Source organism: Echinops telfairi, unplaced genomic scaffold (genome assembly GCF_000313985.2).
Source record: "Echinops telfairi isolate 266 unplaced genomic scaffold, ASM31398v2 ScPeMD7_7469;HRSCAF=8507_1, whole genome shotgun sequence".
Taxonomy (NCBI): Eukaryota; Metazoa; Chordata; class Mammalia; order Afrosoricida; family Tenrecidae; genus Echinops; species Echinops telfairi.
Genome location: NW_022111373.1, coordinates 84,280,313 through 84,305,995, shown reverse-complemented (window position 1 = coordinate 84,305,995; position 25,683 = coordinate 84,280,313). Strand labels below are relative to the sequence as shown.

General features: G+C 49.2%; 1 protein-coding gene and 1 non-coding gene across 2 annotated transcripts in view; both read left to right on the top strand.

The window, feature by feature from the left end:
• MAST4 (microtubule associated serine/threonine kinase family member 4) overlaps positions 1–21,582 on the top strand; it is a 97,151-nt gene extending 75,569 nt beyond the window's left edge. The window contains exons 19-24 of the mRNA XM_045285232.1: positions 1,472–1,675; positions 4,697–4,926; positions 5,670–5,792; positions 13,056–13,192; positions 14,357–14,538; positions 15,158–21,582. Coding sequence (XP_045141167.1) covers positions 1,472–1,675; positions 4,697–4,926; positions 5,670–5,792; positions 13,056–13,192; positions 14,357–14,538; positions 15,158–19,038 — 4,757 coding nt within the window. The 3' untranslated portion in view covers positions 19,039–21,582. The remainder of the gene's footprint in view (positions 1–1,471; positions 1,676–4,696; positions 4,927–5,669; positions 5,793–13,055; positions 13,193–14,356; positions 14,539–15,157) is intronic.
• LOC115873959 lies at positions 13,566–13,722 on the top strand. The gene has a single exon (XR_004048726.1). It is a non-coding gene; the product is annotated as a U1 spliceosomal RNA (small nuclear RNA).
• Positions 21,583–25,683: the final 4,101 nt, after the last annotated feature.

The window sequence follows — 25,683 nt, the reverse complement described above, 5'->3', positions numbered from 1 at the left end:
CTTTTCTAAACTTAAAGCATAGATATGGCTTAAGGTTGCAACAACAAATGTTTTCATTAAACTATATTCATTATGCTCTATTTATAATGGCGAATGATTCCAAGCGCTTTATAAGCAGTGTTTTACCTGATTGAATAATCCTGGTATAAACTTTTTTTTGGAGGGGGGTGGGGTCCATGATGTTTTCAAGAAAACAAAAATGTGAAGTGGGATGTATTTCAGCCTCACCATGTCGTTTTGCTTCTGCTTATAAGTCTCACCAGGGGGGAAACCAATGTTGGATTTTCAGTTCGTTCTTCACCTTAGTTCTACTTCCAGACTGAATGTCTTGACTGCTCTGGCCCCATCTCAACAGAGAATGCAACCCATTCATCTAAGATTCGCTTAAGTTCTCTCGGTCCTCAAATCAAATGCATGGCATCCCTGAGGCTGCTGGTCGCTCCCTGTCTCTTAATTATTACTTTCCTCTGAACAGAGTGTACTCCCCTCCGTTCGCATGAACACTTCATAAGGTAAATCGCTGCCTATCGTTTAGTCCCCTAAGCCTATTCACCTTCAGAAAGAGAGGCGGTAAAGAGAAAGGGGCCAGCGTCAAAACATCTGATTGATTATTTTCATAATTTTTTTAAAAAGTCTGCCTCGGCCCTGCCACGCATTTTGATTAATAGAGTCAAACCACCATTCTCTCTCTCCCCTGTACACATGCTCACCGCAGCCAGAGACCTTGGGGGTGGTACAGCCTGGCGAGATGAGCCCCTTCCCTCCCAGCCCCGGGTAAATTAGGGACTCTGAAAACCGTGACTCTAGTCAAATTAAGCTTGTTGATTTTTATATGGTCCCACCATCCAGAAGAAGGACCCCTTGATATTTAGAGACCAGGAAGGTGGTGACATCATCCACCACCGGTACAACAGCAACGCACGTTCCTCTGCGGTGCTGCCAGACGAGACGGCTGAGACGGGAGGGAGGGCGCAATGAAGGCGATGCATGCTCACCGCCTGCCATTTAGGGAGTGCAGCTTTACACCTCCTCCTCTCTGTCTGCCTGGCTGCATTTCCCTTAAACCGCGACACCCGACACGTGGACACCTCGAAACCTCAGGTGTGGCGCTCACAGGTAGCCGCCGTTCCCTGACGTGAGGATGTTCACATTATTATTTGATCCTTGCCAGTGGCCCCAGATGCCAAGGAGAAAGGAGCCAACGGATGCCTGGGCCCCGTAGTTGCTGGGATGACCTGTGGTCCCTGAGGGCAGAGGAGGAGGAGTTGCTGGACCATTCGAACATAACCTCCCCTTTTTCACTTCCGGCTTCTCTTCCTCCGTGGCACCTTCCTTCAACCTCACCTGATACTCCAGGGGCCTGTGAGCCACCTGGGATTGCATTGCCTGGCTTCTGCCTGTCCTTCGCCCCTGTCCCCAACCTTCCGCCCTTGGTTTTCCCGAACGTGTTTATCCCTTCTTCTTTGTACAGTCGGCAGTTTTTCAGAGCACTTGGATCAGATAAACGGACGCAGCAGCGAGTGTGTGGACAGTACAGACCAGTCCTCAAAGCCCGCCAGTGAACCTGCTTCCCACGTGGCCCGGCAGCGCTTAGAAAGCACAGAGAAAAAGAAAACCTCGGGGAAGGTCACAAAGTCCCTCTCTGCCAGTGCCCTGTCCCTCATGATCCCAGGAGGTAGAGAGACATCTCCTCGCATGGAATTGTGTGATTTGTGCACGTGGCCCTCTCCCCCACCCGGCCCCTCAGTTTGGAATGCCGACTGAGATGCAGAATTGTCTGAAGCAGTCACAGGGTGGGGGCGGCCCGGCCACACTCCCGGGAGCTTCTGCCGGCCGAGCCCGGAACTCGCCCTGCAGAGCCTGCAGCCTCCCCCAGAGCATGTGCACCCAGCTCATCACACTTAGTCCTGCAAGCCTCCCTTTCCGCCAGCCTTCTCTCTTGTGCTTTGTTTCGCTTCCTTGCCATTCCTGCCAAATGAAGTGATACATCACCTCCGCTGAGTAACTTTTCTCCCCTACACTGTGCATCGTGTGGGTAGTGTACAGAGCTGCTTACAGCGTCTGTGTGCGAAAACCCAGTAGGGTGGTTTTGGGTTTCTGTTTTACTCTTCTGATTAATGAGGAAATAGACACCGAGCATATCAGCCTCTCAGTACCGGGGCTGCACACAGTCAGACAGCCCTGCTATCATGCTTCTCTCACCCTGTGTGGGGATGGTAGCTGCATCATCTCCTGCCCTGGCCTAGGAAACCGGCCTCCGCGGCAGTTTTGCTGAATTGCAGTATTGTTCCACAGCCTGGTTTTGCCTCGGCCAGAGATGGAGTACACACCCTAGTGGCTGTGACGTGTCACTCGGGCCAGAGTAGAAGAGGGATTGAATGGTCTCACAGAGGCTGGGATCCGGGATGCAGACCATGGAGACAAGAGATTGTTTGCATGTTTTAGTCTTTCGTAGTTTTCCAGAAGGAAATCGGATCTAAATGCATGCTCCCTGGTGGGTAGTGTTCACGTTAATGCTTCCGGTTTGCAGGAAGGCAGCCCCTGGAGCCCCCAACACCACCAATTTCCCAGTAGGAAGCGTCCTTCATCGAGTAGGTGGGACGCCCCCATGCTCAGGAGGTGGATAGTCGAGTCCTCTTTGGAAAGCTGATTGTTTAAAATATATATATTTTTCTTCCTCATTTTGGTGAAGTAGTGAAATTCGTAGAAGCCCCAGTGGTGTAGTGGTTACGAGTTCAGCTGCGATTCTCAAGGTGTGCAGTTCGAAACCATCAGGCGTTCCTCAGGAGGAAGATGGGGCTTTCTACTCCCATAAAGAGTTACAGTCTTGGAAACCCACAAGGGCAGTTCTACCCTGTTGAGTAGTGTCGCCATGAGTCGCCATCGACTCCGTGGCAGTGAGTGGTTATTTTGGAGGGAAATTCCTAAATGTGTGCAGAGGAGAGAAACCATCCCAATGCGGAGAGACCATCCCAGGCCATGAGCAGCTCTCTTCCTGTGTGCAGGCTCCCTGCCCACCAGGGTGCTGCTTTCCCCCTGACAAGACAACCAGCAGAAGAGCACCAAGGCGTCCCATGAAGTTTGAGAGCAAAGGCACATGGCTGGTGACAGATCCCGCTTGGTTGCGTGTTCAGACAGGCACAAGAAGGGGAGCGAGGGTGGTAGGAATACCTGACTCCAGCTCACTGCCGCTGACTGGGTTCTGACTCCGCAGCGGTGTGAACACAGGAGGAGCGCCCCTTTGGCCTCCGGGGCTGTCAGTCTAAGCAGCAACGGAACGCTTCCTGTGTCTCCTGCAGTGCAGCTTGTGGGTGGAAGCTGCTGGCCTCGGGTTAGCAGCTCGACGCTTAACCCACTACACCACAAGGTCTCCAGGGCAGTCATGCTGCCTCATCTTTAAACCGCAGCAGTTTTTTAGATTATTCTTTGTCACACACACACACACACACACACACACACACACATATTTAAACTGCTCATATTTAAACCGCAACCATTTTTTAGATTATTCTTTTTCACACACACACAAATAGCCAGTAAAGGGCTGTGTAGATTCATGTCCATTCAAGATTGATACAAGCAATAAGTCAAAAGTATGTTTGCTTATTAGACAAGGAAAACAGAATATAAATGGTGTTTTGACTGTGAACTGAGTTTCTCCTATTATTATTATTTCTTCCACCACCTTTATCTTCTCCAAAACCTTATTATCAGCAGTGCAGGTGATGCAGGAAGAGAAGCACACAGTAAGGAGTTGCTATGGCAATAAGGAGTCCCTCTGAAGCAATCACTGCTCACGGGCCACTTGTGTTTGGAAAGGGCTAGGTTCTCAGTGTCAAGAGCAAGCTCAAGATTTGGAGTTGGAATACCGTTTGGATCATCCATACAGCCTTTTATGTGTGAGGATACACTTGAAATAAATGTGCCTACGATCCAGTTCTTTAATTGAAGTAAAATATACTAACTAAAGTTAACACAGGAGCCCCGGTGGCATGGTGAGTTGGGCTGCAAACCACATGGTCAGCAGTTCAAAACCACCAGGAGAAAGATGGGCCTTTCTGCTACAGTCAAGAGTGACCGTGTCAGGAACCCACCGGGGCAGTTCTGCCCTGTCCTGTGGGTGGCTGTCAGTCGGAATCAAGGTGTTGGCAGTGAGTGAGAAGGATGACACAGCGAGAGTAGCCAGTCTGTGTATTTTGATTAGTGTACAGAACTTGAAAATCATGCCTTTAGAGTAAGGTGACCAGATTTTAGCATTGGTAAAGCGGGACACCATTGATAAAACTCATATCCTGGCGAAGTAGCCACATGGCAACTGAAAACCATATACCCTGGCTTGTCATGCATTCTTTCCAAATCGGGACTTTTTTAAAACGCCGCGGGATGTGGAAAAAGTTGTTAAAAATCGGGACGTCTGGTCACCTTACTGTAGAGTCATCACTGGAAAATCCATTCATGTGGAAATGATTCCAAAGTTTCCTTGACCATTTTCTGTTTTGAAGTCTACGTGAATCCCCACCATAATGGAACCACGTTCGCCTTCAGTCATCTTGCTTTTGGCTCTTGAAAAGGAATGCCCTTGTGTTGTGACCCTGCTCCCAACCCTGGCAGGGCTGCTGTGGTGGTGAGGGCCGGCTGCATGGGTGTTTCTGTGGGAGACTGGGGTCAGCTTTGATGACAGGTTGCCTCGTTGCAGATATGTTTGCTGTTTCTCCCCTGGGAAGTCCGATGTCGCCTCATTCCCTGTCCTCGGACCCTTCTTCTTCCCGGGATTCCTCTCCCAGCCGAGATTCCTCTGCGGCGTCTGCCAGTCCGCATCAGCCCATTGTGATCCACAGCTCCGGGAAGAACTACGGCTTCGCCATCCGAGCCATCCGGGTGTACGTGGGAGACACTGACATCTACACGGTGCACCACATCGTCTGGGTGAGACCGACCGCCTCGCACCCCGGTTGCTTTTCGTTTCTAGCCAGATCAGAGTGTGGACCTGCTAGGTGAAGCAGTGTTACTAACAAATGTACTTCCTTTGAGGTTTAAAACTTAAACTGGTTTATGTTTTCTTCAGTGCTGTTTCCCTTTATCTAATCACCAGCTCCCAAACTCAGTCACCCTTCAGTTCCCTTTTCAGGAAAAAAAAAATTACTTGGCACCACACTGAAAATGAACCTCTTTTGTACTTGAGATAGTTTATTGTGCCAACCTGGCCGATAAACACAAGTAGGATTAACTGAAGCAAGATAGACTGTAGGCGTCTGTTTTTATAGTCCACCTGGATCGTCCCCATTTCCCCCAGGTGGCATTTCCCACTTTGGGAAACACTGATCTATATGATGGAACTAAGCTGAGCAAAAACTAATCCTTTCTCCTACTAGAGAGTCTACCCTTGCATTCTTGGTGTTAAGAACAGTCCTGTTTTTCTTAGCTCGTTTCGCCTGCTTTTTGTGAAGAACCACCTTCTCTGTCCCCTGGGTCTGTTTTTCTAATGGAACAATTGGACTCACCCTGTGTTAGAGCGATGATAGGATAGGGACAGGGACCCGCCTTTACAATTTCCCAGTAAGAACGTAAGACCATTTGCTCATAACTCAGATACTCTGCCACAAGAAAGAGTAGGTGTCCGGGAGATCCTTCATTTACTTACAATGATCCATTGTCCTCTTGGACTTCAGAATGTAGAAGAAGGAAGTCCAGCGTGCCAGGCTGGACTCAAGGCCGGGGATCTGATCACACATATCAATGGAGAACCAGTGCACGGACTTGTTCACACAGAAGTGATCGAGCTCCTGCTGAAGGTACTGTCTTTCTGTGCGTCGTGACCATACGGGTGAGACAAGTTGCCAGAAGGAACTAGTCTTACCAAGAGATGGTTTTGCTTTGTTGTGTTTTTCCCATGGTCTATCCAGCATCCACATAAGTGGTTTCATTACCGTGAACCTGAAGGTTTGCTGCAGCAGCAGCTCTGTTTGTGTCGTGTTTGAAGGTTGGGCTGCTCACCGCAAGGTCAGCAGTTTGAAACCACCAGTGGTTCCGCAAGAGGAAGACAGGGCTTTCTACTCCCGTAAAGAGTGACAGTCTTTCCAAGGGCAGTTCTATCCTATCCTAGAGGGTCCCTGACTCAGAATCCATTTGATGGCAGGGAGTTTGATTTGGATGGGTTACTTAAACCTTTAGATAAACGTTTTATTAATTCACTGGTGGGTTTACTAGGAAATAGCTCAATAAGTCTGCACTTGGTCATCATTGACAAGTTTTTCCTTGTGAGTAAGAGGCATCTTTGTTTCATGTACCTCACAAAGCAAAGTCTGCTTGGAAATCTCCTATCCTCAGCGTCTTCAGGAAGCGTTCAGAGGTAGTGCTTAAGTCTAATAGAAGACAGAGTGGTACTGAACTGTGAGGTCCAATCAGAAGGCTTCACCTGATCATTGGATTCCCTTTGAAAGACAGAATTGTGACTATATATACTCATGCTCTATGAACTATAAAAGTAAGTGGTATTGGAAAATTAATTTCTATTTTAAGTGCGAGCTCAGTTAAGTCTGAGGGGTAAGCAGACCTCGGAAGTGTGGGTATGAGTGTAGAGAGGGAGATGGAATGTGCACTGGTCTTCTCAAACAGTGTCGTTGAGTGATTGGCTTCTTCACCAGTTGGTTCTAGACCACCAAGGCATAGCTCTAAATATGCACCTGGTTTAAAACAAAGATGATTTTGATTTTTTTTCCAGTAAAAGACTAATTAATTGTGATCAAAATGGTAATCGCTAATTATAAGGCTGAAATGACACCATGGCTGCATGGATGGGCTCAAGCATGAGAACGATTGTGAGGATGCCCGGGACGGGCAGTGTTTTCTTCCGTTGAACTCCAGCTTGAACCTACAACCTTTTGAGGGAGACAAAGTCTCCCTAACGTATGTGCGTTTGTTTTGTGCCCCGGAGCCAATAGTGACTCAGTGCGAACCTAGAACCTACCGGAAGGAGTAGAACTGTCCCCTGGGGTTTCCAAGGTGTCATCTTTACGGAGGGGCCCTGGTGGCACAGTGGTTAAGCACTTGGCTGATAAACAAAAGGTCAGCCATTCAAGCCCACCTGTCACTCCCCAGGAAAAGATGTGGCAGACTGCTTCTCTCAAGGTTGAAGTCTTGGAAGGCCTCCGGTGCAGGTGTGCTCTGCCCTGTAGGGCATCAACCTGATGTCAACTGGTTGTTTTGTTTTAATCTTTGTGGAAGTAGATCGCCACGTCTTTCCACTCGACCCACTCGTGGGTTTGTACCATGGCTTTGCAGTTAGCAGCCAGAGGGCCACCAGGGCTCCTAGACAAACGTACGCATCAGCTCACTGATGTTCTCTCTGGCCTTTTCTGAGGCACACACTCTGAGTCAGATACCATCTACTTGGCTGACTGGGTAGTCCATGCCAGTTAATTGCAAATTTGAAAAGAGACTGATTCTGATCGAAGGGGCCTTGAGGTTGGGAGAAAGGCAGGTAAGATCTGGAGACGTAGAATGTTTGATGTAGTTTTGACAAATGTGGACTAGTGATGAGACACTCCAACACTAGGCAGGCACCGTGGTAGATTGGCATTGGTTATGTAGAAGGCGATCCAGGCCTCCAGGCGATGTCGGTAAACAGGTAAACTACAACTTCATCAGTCAGGCCCATAGCACAGGGCCGGAGAAAGATGGGCTTTCTATTCCCATCAGCAGTTACACTCTCGGAGATTCTTATTGAGGCAGTTCTGTGGGGCAGTTCTACTCTGTCCTAGCCCTACTATGAGTAGGCATGGACTAGATGGCAGTGAGTTTAGCAGAGAGTCATTGGATGCTTGTGGAGACCAGTGATAAAGGGCATCACTCAGAAGTGACATCGATGCGGAACGTAAGTAGGCATTTGGAAGGCGCTCTAAGGCGAGAGGTATGCCAACAATTTCAAAAGCAAGTGCAACTCAATGACTTCTCCCTTATCATTCTTCCAGCAATGCAAGTCTGTGTCCCAGAAGAGTTGGGGTCTGTCTCTAGAGGTGCCGTGTGAAGTAGTAGATCACAGGAGCATTCTTGCCATTGATTAAACCACAACATTAATGAGCTTGTGGTCTGGGGCTCCAGACCCACGGGGGATTGGGCCTGTCTGCTGCTGTCATCCACGCCGGTGGGATGTTTCCCAAACTCCAGCCAGCTTTCTCACTAATGCGTGTGCTGTTTACCCGGAAAGATGGCGCTGGCTATTGAGAGAATATCACAGAGGCACAGGCAATGTTGGAGACCATATTAGGGGCAGGTCAAATGCATAGACGAAATGGCACCCATGTAGATGGGATACGGAGTTAGTTTTTAAGCTTTCTGCACAACCCCTAGTGCCCAGTAGATAGGTAGGCACTCAATAAATGCTTATTGAATTGTCACGAGCCATGGGATTTTCCATTGCTTGTTGTGCAATGTCACCATGAAAGAAGCCGAGCCACATGGCGCCTTGTGTTGTGTCTTGACTGATGTCTTCATGCATGTGCTATTTCAATGGTAGCAGGAGCCTGAAGAAGGTTGGAGCCAGTCTGCAGATTCACTCTAATGGCCACTCAACAGAAACACAGGGCACTTCTGCCATCTAAGAAGCTAAGCCCTACGGTTTCAACTTCCGCTTACATTCCACTGCGATAATATCCCAGCGGATGTCCAAGCAATGGGAGATGGATCAAGATAACACTTCCAGGGATCAAGATATCCCTGGAAATTCATGCAACATGACCCCAGCTCCTCCAAGACAAAAATTCTAGAAAAACCCAGGTTCCAGAATCTGACTAGTTTCACCTCTTGAGATCTGACCCTGGTAGTCCAGTGTTGGCTCTGTTACTGATTCACAGGTCTGCTTGTAGTGAACAAAGACATGGGAACATCTTTAGACAACCCCCCCCCCCACTTTGTCCCCAGTGTCAATTAGATATATTACCTATAATCTAACCATTCTATAGGATTAGATTGTGATTGTGTATCATCTAATCATTAGAGAGCGAGCAAGCATCATATAGAATGAGCACATTACGCGCACACACACTCGTTTCTAGATGGTGGAGCCTACCAGATGGGCACAGACAGAGGTGCCTAACATCTCTACCATGCTCCTTGAGCCCACATATAGGAGTTACCCAGGACCCTTTAGGTTAGAAACTCAGTTCGTGTGCTGTGGGTGAGCTTCTCCTAGTGGTCATGCTTCCTGCTAGGACTTTTCCCAAACCTGGGGCATCAGCAACCAGAAGACCCTGGGATTCAGACGGTACTATGTATGTACTGCTGTATAGCAGTGTTGAATTATATTATGCAAAGTAGTTTCTGCCACTGCATATCTTACTTGTATCCTGTGTCTGCTCATGAAGTCAGAATAAGAAATAACCTTATATATATGCATCAGTTTACTTTGCTGAAGCACAATCGGGTGCATGATTTATTTGACAACGTGTTTTCATGTGATTCTGGGTTTCAAACCAGAATCCCTTCTTCTATAAAACTGGAGTGTTCCTTCTCCCTAAAGCCGGCAAGGCCTTCCACAGAAGTGAATGTTCCCATTTGGAGCATTTTATCCTCATCTGGTAAGAAAGCACCTCCCACAATTGAAATCCCACATCCCCAGGTCAGCGCCTCGGCACTAGTCTGTGTCGCTGATTTGCCTGATCGTCCTCTAGCAGAAGGCTCAGTGGGCTCAGACACAGATCCACACAGAGGCTGCTGCCTCTGCTTGGTAAGGGAAGCACTCCAGAGGAGGAACCGGTGTAATGAAACAAAGAGGGTACAAGGGATTTAATTATCTTCTCAGTGAACTGTGTAATTGTGCAGCTCCTTCCAAATCCAGCTAGCGATTCTGGAGCAGAGTGTAACAGTGACGAGACCCGGCGCTGGGCTCCTGCCTGCCATCAAGGGCTTGACATCAGTGAGCCAGCCTCGCTTTCCTGGCTGCTGTTTGCCTGGTGTGGGTCATTGCAGAACACCTCACACAAACTGCTCTCACCTTCAGAAGAAGGTGGAAATACCTAGCCCACGGCCTGCCTGTCTAGGTAACTGCAGAGAACAGCGATCTTTTGGAGTACGAGTAGAGAGAACCGTTTCCCTGCTTTCTGGTTCATCCGGGCTTCCCCTGCCCCCACTCCTCCCAAGTGAACCTGGTGTGGGAGAGGCACGTGTCCACACCGGGACGCTTGTCCAACGTTACGCCATTGATTCATCAAATCCCATGTTTATTTAATTCAGCTCCCCATTGCAAGGTGAAGCTCTCTAAAGGATCTTTTCGCCTTTGGGTCACGTGTCTCCTGCTATCAGAACGTCACTAGTGCTCTTCCACTTTTAGGTAGCATCATTTTTTCTAAAAGAATTCCTTTATGGACCCGAATATACCTGTATTTTGGGGGGCATATAACCTTTCAGATCCCCTGCTTACCTGATAGCTCGCCAGACTTAACTTTGGTAATCCAAAACTTCCCTCTCAGCCTGTCTGCTTTCTGCATACGTTGTCATTAAGCGCCAGCAAATCCGTTCTGACTCATAGTGACCCTTGGTTAAACAGAGTGAGACAGTGCCTGGCCCTGCCCCGGCCTCACAATTGTTGTTCAGTGTGAGCCCATTGTTGCAGCGCTGTGTTCCTGGAATCTTCTTGAGGGTGGCAATGAGTCAGATTCCACTCACTGGTGGCGACAGAGATGATTCTGTGGCAGCCCTGCAGGACAAGGTAGAACTGCCTCTGAGTGTCCTAGGCTGGGATTGTTTACAGGAATAGATAGGCTCATCTTTCACCTACAGAGCTGCTGGCAGTTTCAAACTGCTGGCCTTGTGGTTAACAGCCCAATCAAGGTACGCCACCAGGGTTCAGCCAGGTTAAAATCATTGCCCTCTCACTGTGCACTAAGCATACAAATTGCTTAAAGTAAAAGTGAAGTAATTGAACATCAACCGTAGAGTGGCTCCATTTTCCATGTTGTTGTTTTTAAAACAAGTGCAGCTGAGTTTCTCTAATGAGGCATCCATCACTCATTCTTCAACAGAAGTTAACTGATGCTAAACAAGCCCAATAAGCACACGCTGAGCTGAGTCCAGGTTAACACTAGCTGTGCTGGATGGATCCACTAGGTGGCAGGATTCACAATTCTCCCCTGGTCGCATGAAGCATACAGTTCAATAGTTTAATCATATTAAAAGAGTTGTGCAATAATCACCACAATCAATTTTAGGACATTTTCTTCTTTCTTGTACTTACTATTATTAGCTCTCCATTTCCCACCAACCTCCCCTGCCATAACCCTAAAATCTATTACTGCACTTACTGTCTTTATGGATTTACCTATCCTGGATTTCATATACAGGAAAAATCCTTCAATGAAAAAGAAAGCATGTAATATAAAAAACTAGAACAGATTTTAAATGGCCAAAGGGAGAGCGGATGGTTAAGTTGTTAAATTGTAGCCTAATTACATCTGCATGAATCTACTTCCCAATGTACTTTCTCTGATAACGAGGCTATTCCCATCCCTGGCCAATGGTCAGAGGGATTTCATGAGAGACTTAATCCATGTGACTTAATCCTACAAATGGATTTCAGGCTTTCACTAACCTCCTTAGCCTTCTGCACATCCAGTGTGCAGAGTTTAAGCTGGAATACTGTTTCCTCCGCCAGTCTTGGATTTTATTATGTAGAAGCTTTGGATCACACAGCTGGTGTGCTTCTTCAATGTGGACGTAGATACCTCACTTAGACGGCTTTCTTTCTGGTCCAATGATGGTAGGTTAGTGGGTTACATGCAGGGCTGTTAACCGCAAGGTCGGCAGTTCACTCCACGGCAACGAGCTTTGTCTCATTTCATTCTGTTTTGGATGATCCTATGGTACCAGTCGGTACCACTTTGCTACGATTGTTTCGTTTTTCCCAGACAGGCCTCTAAAAAGACTCTTCTCGCGCTTCCTGTATTTTCAAGGTAATCAGGGCCATCTCTGACTTTGAAAGGACATGCTTCTCCCCTGATTATTAAAGAAATTCAAGAAGAAGTAATTGATGCCAAGGTGACCGGAGGTTCAAACCTTCCCCAGTCACCTCTCAACCTGGCTCTGACTCCATTATCAAGCCCATCCCCAGGGCCTGCGCAGCCCCCCCCCCCTTCAGAATTCAGTGAAAAGGCCCAGACCCCCATCAGGAACTCTCTCGCCTCTCCGGTCCCAGTTTCAGGGAAGCTGTTTCCTATCGGCTGGCATAAAATGCTCCAACTCTGCACGCTGACAGATTTTATGGACATAAAAAAGAAACCCTTTAAAATAATTAAATATAAATGTCCCATTCAATTTTGCAACTCTATAATTTCTAGACCAATGGAAAACACAAAAAGGAGGCAAAGAAAAATAAATCAACCAAGTGCAGACAATCCCTGGGCACATTTATGTTCAATACATATGGATGAAGAGAACTGTTATTTATCAAGCCCTTTGCCACTTGGTGCTAAAGGCTTGACCAGCTTGATCTCATCGAATCCTTATATGAGGCCGAGAGGATGGGTTTGGCTGTATATTGTTAGATACTACTGTCCAGTGCCATCAAGTCAATTCTCACCCTGTCTGCTGGAAAAGTGGATTACTTGTTGGATGGCTAACCACAAGGTCAAAAGTTTGAGCCCACCAGATACTTCTCAGGAGAAAGATGAAGCTTTCTACTCCTATAAAGATTTGTAGTTGCAGAAACCTACAGGTATAGATCTACTGTGCCCTAGAGGGTCACCATTGAGATAGTAAAGAAAATTGAGGAATGAGGAGGTTCAACCACCTTTTAAGGGTCTCCATCTCCAATTTGAATTCAGCTTAGGAAACTACGGAGGCAACCCTCTTAAATGCATCTCACGTGTTACTGCCTACGCAGTATACATACTGTCAGGACTTCATTGTTTTTGGAAAGTTACTTCACAAAGCGAGGCCTTCCGTGTCTGTCTATGTTCCTACGTATTTTTATTTGTTTTTGAATCTCCTGTCTAGTCTGGTCTTGTTTCATCACAGCATTTCTCTTTAATAACACCCCTCCCCTTCTCTCTCTTTTTAAATAGAGTGGAAATAAGGTGTCCATCACTACCACCCCATTTGAAAACACATCAATCAAAACAGGACCAGCCAGGAGAAACAGCTATAAGAGCCGGATGGTGAGGCGGAGTAAGAAATCTAAGAAGAAAGAAAGTCTAGAAAGGTTAGTTAAATAGTATTGTTGCAAGTCTGGTGCACACTCATGCTGGGACAAAGTGACTCCTTACTTTAAATACTTCCCTTTGAGAAAGATCTGTTTCTCTGTTACAACTTTCATGCAATGTCACATATACATTAAAGTTCATTTTCATGATTGTATTATTTTTTATAATAGAAGGATTTACATGTATATATTTTAGAAGGATTTACATGTATGTATTTTAGAAGGATTTACATGGCTTTTTATCATCAGGGCACCATGGAAAAGCCCTTTGCTGAGTTTTAAGCCTCTAGATTTCTTGTCAGTTGGATTTGAGGGACCCAGGCTTCAGGCAGTTGTTAATGTCCTTTACATTATCTTAAAAACCAACAGTTGCATACTTACCTGTGCAGGGGAGATACAATGATCACAAAGGTGGTTTTCCCAGGACGAGGTTCACCCATTGCACTCCGTATGTGCTGGCCCCTGCGATTTCCCCAAATGTGGGAAACTCCACTGCATAATTTGTGATAGTGGGGGACTGCGTTCTCCCACGGCTGCAGTGTGGTGTCTGCTGCCCAGCTGATAGGATAAGCTGTAGCTTCTCCTTGCTCAGGTTTCTTATGGAAATATGCAGCGGGCATTGTGGTGTCCCATATTCAAGAGCACACAATGGGATAAGCTCAGCTCCAGCTCGTAGCCTGCGGTTGACAAAAGCGTCTGCCTGGTGGATCCCCATTAACGACTCCTGTATCCAAGCTATGGGGTTTATTCCAGGCGTTGATCTTGTACTTAAATGTGTGGCCATGTACTTGGGGGCTTGTCCTCTGAAGCTTTCAGGCAAAGTACGTCTTCTTTCTCAAACCTGGCAAGTCATTGACTACATTTTGAAAACATGTTAATGGTGTGTGTGTGTGTGTGTGTGTGTGTGTGTGTGTGTGTGTGTGTGTATTACCCCAACTCTTCTTAAAGGGGGTGGAAGTAAGAGAGTCTCCAGTTTCTACAATCCAAGAATACATCAATGTAAGCTATAAAAAGTAGTGTTGGAGTATAAAAGTATCCTGTTCTTTCAATGCCTCTGGCACCGACGGGGTAAATGGAATGTGGGAAGGTAAGTATAATTCAGAAAATGGAATTTGGATGTTCTCGGGCTTGGCTCCTTATCAGTTTCCCTCTATTCCCCTCTAGAAGGAGGTCCCTTTTCAAAAAGCTCGCCAAGCAGCCCTCCCCTTTACTTCACACCAGCCGGAGTTTCTCCTGCTTGAACCGATCCCTCTCGTCAGGAGAGAGCCTGCCGGGTTCCCCGACCCACAGCTTGTCTCCCCGGTCACCCACGCCGAGCTATCGCTCCACGCCTGACTTCCCGTCCGGTGAGTGAGATGCCAGCCTTGACAGCAGGGGGGGAGGCTCGCAGTCTCGCGGGAGAGGCTGCAGATGCAGCACTAATGCCAGCGGAAGGGGAGGGGAGGGGAGAGTGGAGGAAAGGACAGGAGAAGGGAGGGGAGAGGAGAGGAGAGGTGAGGTGAGGTTGTGCATGTTCACCACGCAGAACAGGATTGCCAGGAAGATCATAAGCAATGGTTAGAGTCGCCCTTCAAATGAGATAAGAAACAGAGAGCTCCCCATACTCACACACACACACACACACACACACACACACAGCCCCAGGAGGTCCTGCGTGTATGTTAATGGCGTTGGAGTCATTTGAGAGGGGGCAAGATAAGGGTGACACCACGTGGAGAAGGTCATCAGGGTCCCGAGCTATACAGGAAGAGACTGATGAATGGGAAAATCAGTTGGTGTGTGTGTTTTCACCACCATTCGCTAAGTAACGGGACAGGGAGTCTCGGTAGGAGGGGCTTTGTCTGGAAAAGATTTCTTTCCTTAGATGAAGATGCGGAGGGGATTTTCGGAGCAGGGAGGCTGGAAAGCAGAGGAAGGGGACACTCATGGTGTTTTTGTTTGGGTTTTTTTACCCGCCCCCTCCAGGCACTAATTCCTCCCAGAGCAGCTCTCCAAGTTCTAGTGCCCCCAACTCGCCCGCCGGGTCCGGGCACATCCGGCCCAGCACCCTGCACGGCCTGGCACCCAAGCTCGGCGGGCAGAGGTACCGCTCCGGAAGGCGCAAGTCCGCCGGCAGCATCCCGCTCTCCCCGCTGGCCCGGACACCCTCCCCGACCCCGCAGCCCACCTCCCCGCAGCGGTCCCCGTCGCCTTTGCTGGGACACTCGCTGGGCAATTCCAAGATGGCGCAAGCCTTCCCCAGCAAGATGCACTCCCCGCCCACGATCGTGCGACACGTCGTGAGGCCCAAGAGCGCCGAGCCCCCGAGGTCCCCGCTGCTCAAGCGGGTGCAGTCGGAGGAGAAGCTTTCGCCCTCCTACGGCAGTGACAAGAAGCACCTGTGCGCCCGCAAGCACAGCCTGGAGGTGACCCAGGAGGAGGTGCCGCCGCGGGAGCAGTCGCAGCAGCGGGAGGCCCCCCTGCAGAGCCTGGAGGAGACCGTGTGCGAAGCGCCCTCGCTCAGCCGCGCGCGGCCGGTGGAGCAAGGCTGCCTGAAGCGGCCCGTGTCCCGGAAGCTGGGACGGCAGGAGACTGTGGACGACCTGGACCGCGAGAAACTCAAGGCCAAGGTGATGGTAAAGAAGCCAGATGGCCTCCCTGAGAAGCCAGAGCCCCACCAGGGGTCCCATGGGGCCGGCGGTGACACAGAAGCCCTCCCTCCCTTCCGCCTGGAGGAACGAGAGAGGAAAATTTTCCCAAAGGCCTTAGAAAGATCCAGCCACTTCGAGACCAAGGCCGGCTTGCCGGAGGCCCAGGCGTCGTCTCCGGGCAGCCTGCTGAAGGAGGCGCCCCCCAAGAAAACGGGCGCACGGGCCAGCGAGGGAGCCACCCCCGACTCCAAGGGGCCTGCGGCACCCGCCTGCCAGGGCGATTTCAGACGCGTCTCCCCTCCTGGCGCCCTCCAGGACGGCCTCCCCCACCTGGGCACCAGGCCAGTCCCCGGCAAGGCAGAGGGCACCAAGAAGGCGGCCCAGACCAAGGACTGCCTGGGCTGTGAGAAGCTGGACGGCAAGCTTGCCAATATCGATTACCTCCGAAAGAAAATGCCCTTCAAAGACAAGGATGACAGCCTTGGGCCTGTGCTGAAGCCCAAGACGGCACCCAGCACCCATGACTGCCTGCCCGGGACCATGACCCGGCCCACGGGTGGCCCCCAAGAGGCCCCGTCAGGTGTAGAGGGTCGAGCGTTTATCGGTGGTGCCCACACAGCGCAGATCAGCGCTGTCGCCTTTGTCCCCCTCAAGACCTTGGCTGGCCGGGGGGACAGCGTAGCTGAAAAGTCGGGCTTGGTGGCACCGGAGTCCCCTGTGCGGAAGAGCCCCTCCGAGTACAAGCTGGAAGGTAGATCGGTTTCCTGCCTGAAGCCCATTGAAGGCACTTTGGACATTGCTCTCCTGTCTGGACGGCAGGTCTCCAAGGCAGAGCTGCTGCCCCCGCAGTTGGCCCAGACTCCAGGCCGGGGCAGTGACCTGGGGGCGTCAGCACCACCAGCTCCCTCTGGCAGCCCTGCCAAGGGTGAGACAGCCACTCCGAGGGAGCCCTCCTCCGCCAGCTTGAAGATGCACAAGTCTTATTTGCTGGAGCCTCGCTTCCAGCCCCCCAGCCGGGGCCTCCAGAACTCCTCGCTTCCAGCTCCCCAGCAGGACCCAGAGCTGAAGCGGGACAGGAAGGTCACCCAGGCCACTGCCAGAGGCCTGGTGACTGTCTTGGAACAAGATCCTCAACAATGCAGAGAGGTCGGTGCCACCAGATCCCAAGACCACGCCCCCGATGCCACGCTCCTCCCCTTCCCTGGGCAGAACCTCCCCAGTGCAGCTGGGAGCCCAGATACAGCCTTACCGCGCAGCCTCCTGCACTCCGAAGGGAGCCCCTCCAGGGAGAAGGCCAGCCTGAGAGAGACACCGGGCAGGGGCCCCGCCAAAACCAGAAGCGAGCGGTTTGCACCAAAGACTGACGTCCATGGAGACCAGCCCCGGGAGCTGTACCTCCCAGAAACCACTAAAACTAGTGACAGCTTCCAGACTCTCCCCTCTGCAGGGAAGACCCATTCAGACTTCCGTCCCCAAACCCACACCATGGAGAGAGCCTGGGGGGCTGGTGGGAAAACAAACCACCAAGAAGGCCCGCATGAGAGGAGGCCCCCAGCCAGAGAGGACTCCTCATTGCACTCCACCGGGTTCCCCTGTGAAAGGGAGCTGAGCAAGGTCAGGGGCGCCATGGAGCCCAAAGCCGAAGGCCCCCCGCCCAGGCGCTCTGTGCAGCCACCAGGAATGGAGAGTGGGAAGAGTGAGAAGCTCCCAGCTACGCAGAAAGACAGTCCCAAGGAACCTGACAAGAAAGAGCAGCCCCTGCAGAAGCCCCTCAGCAGTAACCCTCAGCCCCCATTAGCCACCAAAGAAGTCCCCGGCCCAGCCACGTGGCAGCATTGCAACCCAGCAAGCCATTCTGCAGGCAGAGAGTCAGGGACCAAGGCTAGTGCAGCTGAGCCCAGCCCTGGCCCCCGAGAGCCCCCCAGGCCTGCTGCTGCCGGGCCGAGTGAAAGCAACAGCCACAAGCCCAGGCTGGGACCAGACCCCGGCCCACCAAAGTCTAAGCACCCAGACCGGCCCCCCTCCCAGAGAGCAAGCACCAGCGGCACTGTCAAGGGCAAGGAGCTCCCCCAGCAGCCCCTGAGCAGCTCCAGCAGGGAGGCAAAAAGCAACAGTAAGGATGCTTCCCCTGCCATTCCAGGCACCCAGAACAAAGCCGGAGATGTGACCGGTCAGGGAGAAAGAGGGCCTTCCCTCCCATTGCAGACCCCAGGGTGTCCCCTGGACCTTAAGCCCAAACCGGCTGGCGGTGGTTGTGCCCCAGAGATGTTGGAGAAGCCGGTGCATTCTCCAGGGCAAGGACACCCAGGTTTGGGCGAGTCGGCTGACCAGAAACTTCCGACCTTCGGTGAAAAGCAAACCCTGTCTCCAAAGCATCCCAAACCGATCACTGTGAAAGATCACCCAGCTCTGTACAGACAGACAGACAGGAGCCCAAGTCAGCCAGCCGCCACCACCACAGACAGGAAGTCTGACGGGAAAAAATGCACGGAAGCACTTTACGGCCCCGCGGAGAACGGGAAGCTGGAAGCCAGCTCTTCCTTGGCACCCAGCGAGGCCAGGCTGAAAGGCGCAGAGAGACCCGCGGGGGCCGCGGGGAAGGGTGTCCCAGAGGCCAAGGGCAAAGGACTCAGTCCCCAGAAGGGCCCGACAGAGGCAGGCAAGCCAGGCAGCATGAGACGGTCCCCCTCGGCCACTGGGCAGAGTTCTTTGCGCTCTGGCAGCCTCGTGGAGAAGTCCCTGAGCGCGTCCTCCAGCTTCCCAGAAGGCAGGCCAGGGGTCCGGGAGGCCAACCCAGCAGGCAGCGAGGCCTTTTCTGCCAAGGCCAACGGGGGCACAGCTGAGCCCGAAGCCCTGAGCAACAGGGACCATAGGAAAGCCCTGCCTGGGGGTGATGGCAGAACCCAAATGACAAAGAGCGACTCTCTGCCATCCTTCTGGAGCTCCGCCATTCCTCCCGAGCCGCACCACCCCGAGCCCAACCTGGGCAGGAGCACTGGCCACCGGGAGAGGGCCCTCTCTGTGACTGCCAACCTTGGAGACACCAAAGGGAAAGAGCCTCCCACCGCCAGGAAACACAACGTGGGCAGAGAAGTGGCCAAGCCAGCCGCAACTCCAAACACAGAGCGCCCCCTCACCCTTTCCTCCGAGAAGGACTTTGTGGTTCGGCAGAGGCGGGGCAAAGAGGGGGTGCGCACGCACAAAAAGCCCTCATAACGGGGTGGGGCCCGGGCACAGGACCGTGGAGACCCCGCCTGAATGTGTAACTAACTGTCTTGACTACCTTTCTTAACCAGCACTGTGTCGGGGGTGTCTGCCAGGCAGAGCAGGGGAGCCTCAAGTCAGGAAGAGGAGAGAGAAAGACAGGGGGGACCTTCTTCCAAATGCCTTCCCAATTGTAACCGGTAAACTTACCCTAGAGTGTTTGTACAGAGACAAAATTACCTTTACAATTGAGATTGTTAAGGACAACAAGAGTTTCTCTGTAAATACCCAGCCAAGTGTTTGGTTTTGAATATAGAGTCCATACCTTGCTGCTGATGGCGGTGTTTACTACAGCCTTGTTGGGTGTTGTTGGTTGGTGGTTTGTTTTTTTTAATGAAATTTTTGCTTTACCACTTAGTTATCATAATGTAGGAATGAAGCAACATGTTTAGAACTGGGTGTCTGTGCACCCATGTTCGTGTATCTTCTCATCAACACACAACATGCTTTAGTCAGTGGCTTACGAGAGTATTATAGGTGACCTTTTTCTCTTCGAACATTAAAAGACTTAAAGATGAAAGGAAGGCCCAAGGATAGTAGCTTGTGAGTTTTTAATGTGCATTTTTAACCAGAGATTTTGATAGCACTGTATCTGGCTATACCTGTAGTTCCAGATCCAAAATACAAACTCCTCTTCATCGCTGCATTTGGGGCCCTCCCCAGGTAGGCACAGATCGCTCCATCTGCAGGTCGCCGGCAGCCTAATGGGTTGTTGACCCTGGGGCCAGCTGACCTGGAAGGTCAGTTGTCCATGTCTGTGGGTGTGGGTTGGGTCTCCAGGCTAGCAGCAACTAGAGACATGTGTCAGCGTCACTTCTTTCTTTCTATCCCTCCGTCTCCCACTCTGATACTCAGGCCTTTATGCTGTGAGTCGCTAGTCCAAGAAGCACATGCTTTGTAACTGTCCTGCCCCAGGCCTGCTCTAGACTAAGAAGGCAAATGACTGACCGCACACAGCCTGCTAGTGTTTAGGGTTGAGTCATGAGGATCCGGCATTAGAAAAGGTTTTCAATTTGCTTTGGGGGAAGAAAAGAAGAGGGTTGGATTTGGGCATCATAGCATATAAAGAAATAATCAGGACATCAGATGCATTTTAATACATAGCTGGGGCCTTATGTTATAGCTGAAGCTTGCTGTTTTTAGCAAGTTCCTGGGTTTCACATTCATTTCCAGTGCATCGAGTAGCTCCATATGTTTCATAACTTGGTCTCTTTATTTGTATGCAAAAAATAAATGAAATCAATAACACTATCAATAAAGAGCAGCATTTTTGTAACACAGACTTGGAGCTATTTGGTGTTTGAATGTGACTGCCCTTTTTACTTTTGCTAAGCCTTATTTAAATTTTGTATATTGTGGAATATGTAGACTTTATCAAATCCTATTAGTACTGAGGGTTTTGATTTGGTTGGTTGGTTGCAGTTTTGTTTTTTTTTGTTTCGTTTTTTTCTGGTGGCTTGTTTTGTAAGACAGCACTTGCTGGCATAAGTAGTCAGGCACTAAGCAAGAATGCACACAGATACGTATTTATAAGATGCTTGGGATCTATAGCGGGATTTTGTTTTGTTTTTGTATGTGTGGGGGGTGGGAAGGGGGGAATTACCAATAAATAACTAATCCAGCACCCAATCTCCCTTGGGAATGTCTCAGTGTCTTCAGGCTAGAAAACTGTTCATATGAGCATGGCATCATCACAGGGCCCCGTGGATTGTAAATCAACTAGCAAGGCTGTATACTCTGCTCCTAAAACAAAGACCTCATTCAACCGACTCTTTCAGTTGTCCTTCCTTGTCAAAACACGTTGGCCATGACAAGAGGAACAGCCTCCACCTTGCACCCGACTATGATGTTTGTCCCCCTTGTGGCTAGTCGGCCCCTTTCCTATCTCTGCTTTCCCAAATTATAGAAATAGAACAAATATTTTACACGAACTTAGCTGGATTTCAAAAGTGGTCTCAACATCTATAATGCATATCTGTGTTTGGCGGTGGGCACAACCCAGTCCTTCTGCACTGACACATCAAGACAGATGTATTGGGGAGGCAGGTCATGGTTTACAGCCTTTGCTTGTTAACTGTCCAGTTTCCTTTGAAGCACAACTAGCTGCTTGTTTACAAATGATATTTTGATGTATATTTTGTATAGTGTATTATCATTTTTGCCAAATACATTTGTGTTGGGTTTTGGGTTTTTTTTGCCTTTGAATGCGTATAGAGTACTACCTGTTCGTTGTTGTTGTTGTAAACCTCTCCAGTCAGCTGGTAGAAAAACCCGCCTGTGTTCTGTTTGGTCGGTCTGTGTGTAGTTGTAAGATGTGCTCCCAGCTGTAGAGTTTACCAGCTTCAAAGTTCGTTAGGATCTGTGCAATAAAGTGTTTGCAGTCTTATTTTCTCTAAGAAAATTCCCTATGGATGTCATAATTGTTGTATATTGAACAAATATTTATACTTATGCAGTTGCATAACATTGAAATAAAAATTTAGCATGAAAAGATAACGGTTAAGATGGGTCTTTTTTCCCCTCCACATATGGCTGGATACATTCCATCTCCTACATGTAACTGAACAACCACGGATACAGCACAAAGCATGACTACGAGTTCAATACGCTGCAGACGTAGCCCAAACAAAATGAAACGAAGTTTATTTCAGCGCGGCTCTTGGTGATGGTGACAAGTCTTCAGCAATGTCCTCGGCTCAGTCCCCCAGTCAGCTCCTGCCATCGAGTCCCACGCCAACTCAGAGCCGGCCCCGGGTGGATTCTGAGATTGTAACTGTTTCTCAGGCATAGAAAGCCCAGGCTTCCCCTACACAGCTGCACATCCACTAACAAGCGTATGGGGACGTTTCAGGGATTCGTTTTGTTATTTTAGTCTTAAAGAGGTCATCTTATTTTTCGATAGAGACACTGAACACTCACCGGGGCTTAATTGGAAGACATTTTAAGAAAACAGGAAACTACCGTGGAGTGGGTGGAAAGGCCTGGAAAGTTAGACCAAATAATGTTTGTTCCAACGTCACCGGTCTCATTCCTTAAGGGTAGCAAGGATTATCCTGTAAGAATTTCATTGGGAAACTTTATCTCATCTGCTCTACAACCCTAATCTTGCCTCTTCACACTTCTTTTTGTTCCCCAAACCCAAAGAGTATTTAAAAGGAAAACCATTTGATTCCCTTGTGATGTAAATGGAAACATGCCGAATTCTTTGGGGGAGGCTGGTGACATGGAAACACCGCGTCAGGAGTGTAGACACCTAGATGAAGGACATGCCAAAAATAACAGCTTCATTCTCCTCCGAGACTGTTTTTAACAAAGCTTTCTATGATTTGTGTAGCAATCCTTTTTGACCTATCCTCATAACGATACCAATGGAAAATGTAGATGTTTTTGCAAATTGGATTTTACTGAATGGCATGATTTGCACTTTTTTTTTTTCTAACACACAGTTATTCTTCAAGACTAATTTCCGTGAAGTCCTTAGTATATTTCTGTGGTTATTTTTTAGTCAACCTTCTCCCTTACCCATAGAACTTACCACTTTTGTACCATGGTCACCATCTCCCTTAAAGTTCCAAGAAAGGAGGTGTCCTTGCTGTATGATATCACCTCCCCCAGTTTCCCCAAGACCTCGTTCCCTCCATCAGCATTGTTTCCCCTCACCTGCCCCCTTTCCTCCCAGAGTTGTCTCAAACAAGCCGATCTACTTTTCAAATAGAATCTGCTATTCGGTGCAATGGCTACACAATATCAAAGATTATGGAGGTTACTGAGGAAGTTAACAGGCTGTAATGCAAGTGAGAAATGCTCAGGATACAGTTTCTCAGCAGGATGTGTTCTCGAGTTCTTTAAGGGCTGTAAATAAAGGCCCAAAGGTGCATACCCCTCCACTGCAAGCCTCAACTGGAAGGTCTTCAGCTCAAGTTTCGGGGGTCAGCCAGTCCACCTCCCCCAGTTATATACCCAGAGGCGTCCCTCTCCAATAAATGTTATCCTGGAGGCACTGGACTCCACCTTCATTGGGTCAGCAAGTCCTACTCCCCCATTTATGTACCCAGGGGCACCTCACTCCACAAGCCAGCCTTCTTCCCCAAAACACTCAAGTCCATGGCTGGGAAGTCCTGCATCTACTTCAGACTCTGGCTGCTGCTTCTGCTGCTCCTCTGATGACCCAGCTGCCTTCTGCTCCAGGGAGCTCACTGCCTAGGGATGCTCAGGGGCAGAGGACCTGCTTCACTCCTGCCTCTTCCTGGGGTGAGATTCCCCTCTGCTGCTCCTCAGAGGGTTCATAACATAGCATAACATGGCACACCGGTGAATCCTATCCATCTGTGCCTATCCCCCCCTTCTTACCCAGACCCACGCAGTAAAAGACCATTGGATGGAAGTTAGAAAACTTGGTGAGAAGAGCCCATTGAATAATTTGCTGCCCCCACGCTTCCCTACTGTTTCTTGCTGACAGAATACCCTCATATTGACTTTGCCTTTCCCCTCTGCCCTTTATCGGCTGCATTGCCAAAAGAATAACCTATATTTGGTATTTGGTATTTTCAGCTCTGCCCATGCATGACTCCTCACCCCCACTCCCATGTGGTTTCAGGCCACCATGCCATTGCCGTTTGCTCTGACAATAGTCACCAATGATCCAGCTGAATCCAAAGCCCACCTTTCAGGCCATGACATATAGTAGACCTGCTTCTCCTTAAGTATCAGCCTTTGAAACTGCCCTCTTCTCGTTCTCCTCAACCTTCATTTATCTGTTTGTTCTGTCTCTTGATAGTCCCCTTCCTGCTCCCTCAGAATACCAATCCCCGTGCCAATGCTGGTTCCTCCCAGACTTCATTTGTAGTCTGAGGGCATTTTTCTTTCAGGTGTTTCTTGCACTAAAGGACATTTCTCCTTGCCTTGTCTGGAATCTCAAATTGAAAATGTCCCCAAATAAACTCATCATCGTTCTCTGAAAGCACCCTCTGTTCCTCCTAGTTCATCCAAGCCAGATCCTAGTGCACCCTGTTTCCCCGAAAATAAGACAGTGTCATATATTAATTTTTGCTCCCAAAGATGTGCTTGGTCTTATTTTCAAGGGATGTCTTATTTTTCCATGAAGAAGAATATGGTACACATTTACTATTTATTGTTTTATTAAAAGAGACCTCGCACTTCCTGTCTGCTCTGGCTGCGCTGCAGCGCACAGTGAGCTGCACGGCGGCATCCGCCGCTATGGTCCAGAGTTACGGTAGCTTCAGGGAGCATTATTTTTAGGGAGGTCTTATTTTCGGGGGGATGCCTTATATTTCAGTGAGAGGCAAAACTGTAAGTAGGTCTCATTTTGGGGGGATGTCTTATTTCGGGGAAACAGTACCTATGCTGGCCCCCATCACATCTAAAGAATCACCAAGTTCTACCAGCTTCACAAAATGCTCGGTTATGCAACCCACTCCTCTTTAGTAGACACCAAATTCCCTGGGCCTTTGTCCTTTTTGTAGCCGTTGTTCTACTACCAATGTCCTGCTTAGTTTAGATTCGTATATCTTTTCAGCAGCGGTTCTCAACCTGTGGGTCAAGACCCCTTTGGGGGTCGAACGACCCTTTCACAGGGGTTGCCTAAGACCATCGGAAAACATATTTCTGTTGGTCTTAGGAACAGGGACACTGCTCTATCCTTCTCCAGGTGGGCCCACCCACAGGCATAGATACACCCACATAGGAGTACACAGTGTGAAGACTGTTACCCATGCTACACCATGCTTCAAGACAAAATTTCATTTATTTGTCATTAGAAATAAGTATTTCACAATATATAATTACATATTTTTGTGATGAATCACTATGCTTTAATTATGTTCAATTTGCAACAATGAAAATACATCCTACATATCAGATATTTACATTATGATTCTTCACAGTAGCGAAATTACAGTTATGAAGTAGCAATGAAAATAATTTTATGGTTGGGGGTCGTCACAACATGAGGAACTGTAGGAAAGGGTTGCAGCATTAGGAAGGTTGAGAACCACTGTTGTAGATTACTTCAACAGCCTCCTGTGTTCCCTTCCTCTGCTCCGTACCTTTGCCTAGCCTTCCTTCCCGGTGTGCCCAGAGATTTCTGAACTGCAATTCACAAGGTGTCACAACTACTTATTTAAATAGCTCTCAGACTCTGAAATCAAGCCCAGACCTTTAAATCTGCTGTTAATCTGCTTTCCCCATCTCACCTCGGCTGACTCCAGCTCACCGTCAGTTTGGATTCAGGCATCAGGAGGAAGCTCAGCTGGGCCGCACTTAGCATGAACCAAGCACCACCCTGGATACTTTGCCATATCTCCTTTGATGTTGATGCCCTTTGAAGTAGGTGGTGGTGCCTCCTTGCTGAGATTATTAAACCAAGACTCTGCAAGAGAAGGGAAATGAATGACCCTAGTGATTGGCAGGGTTGGAACTTGAACTCAAGAAGCCTGCACATTGAGCCTCTGCCCTTACACTAGACAAACCTTCCAGACGTTCAGCCACTGCTCTGGAGGTTGCAAGATGATAGGATGCAGAACATGATGCTTTTCATTGTTTCCATAACACAGCAGTCCCTGCTGAGAGTCGCCTACT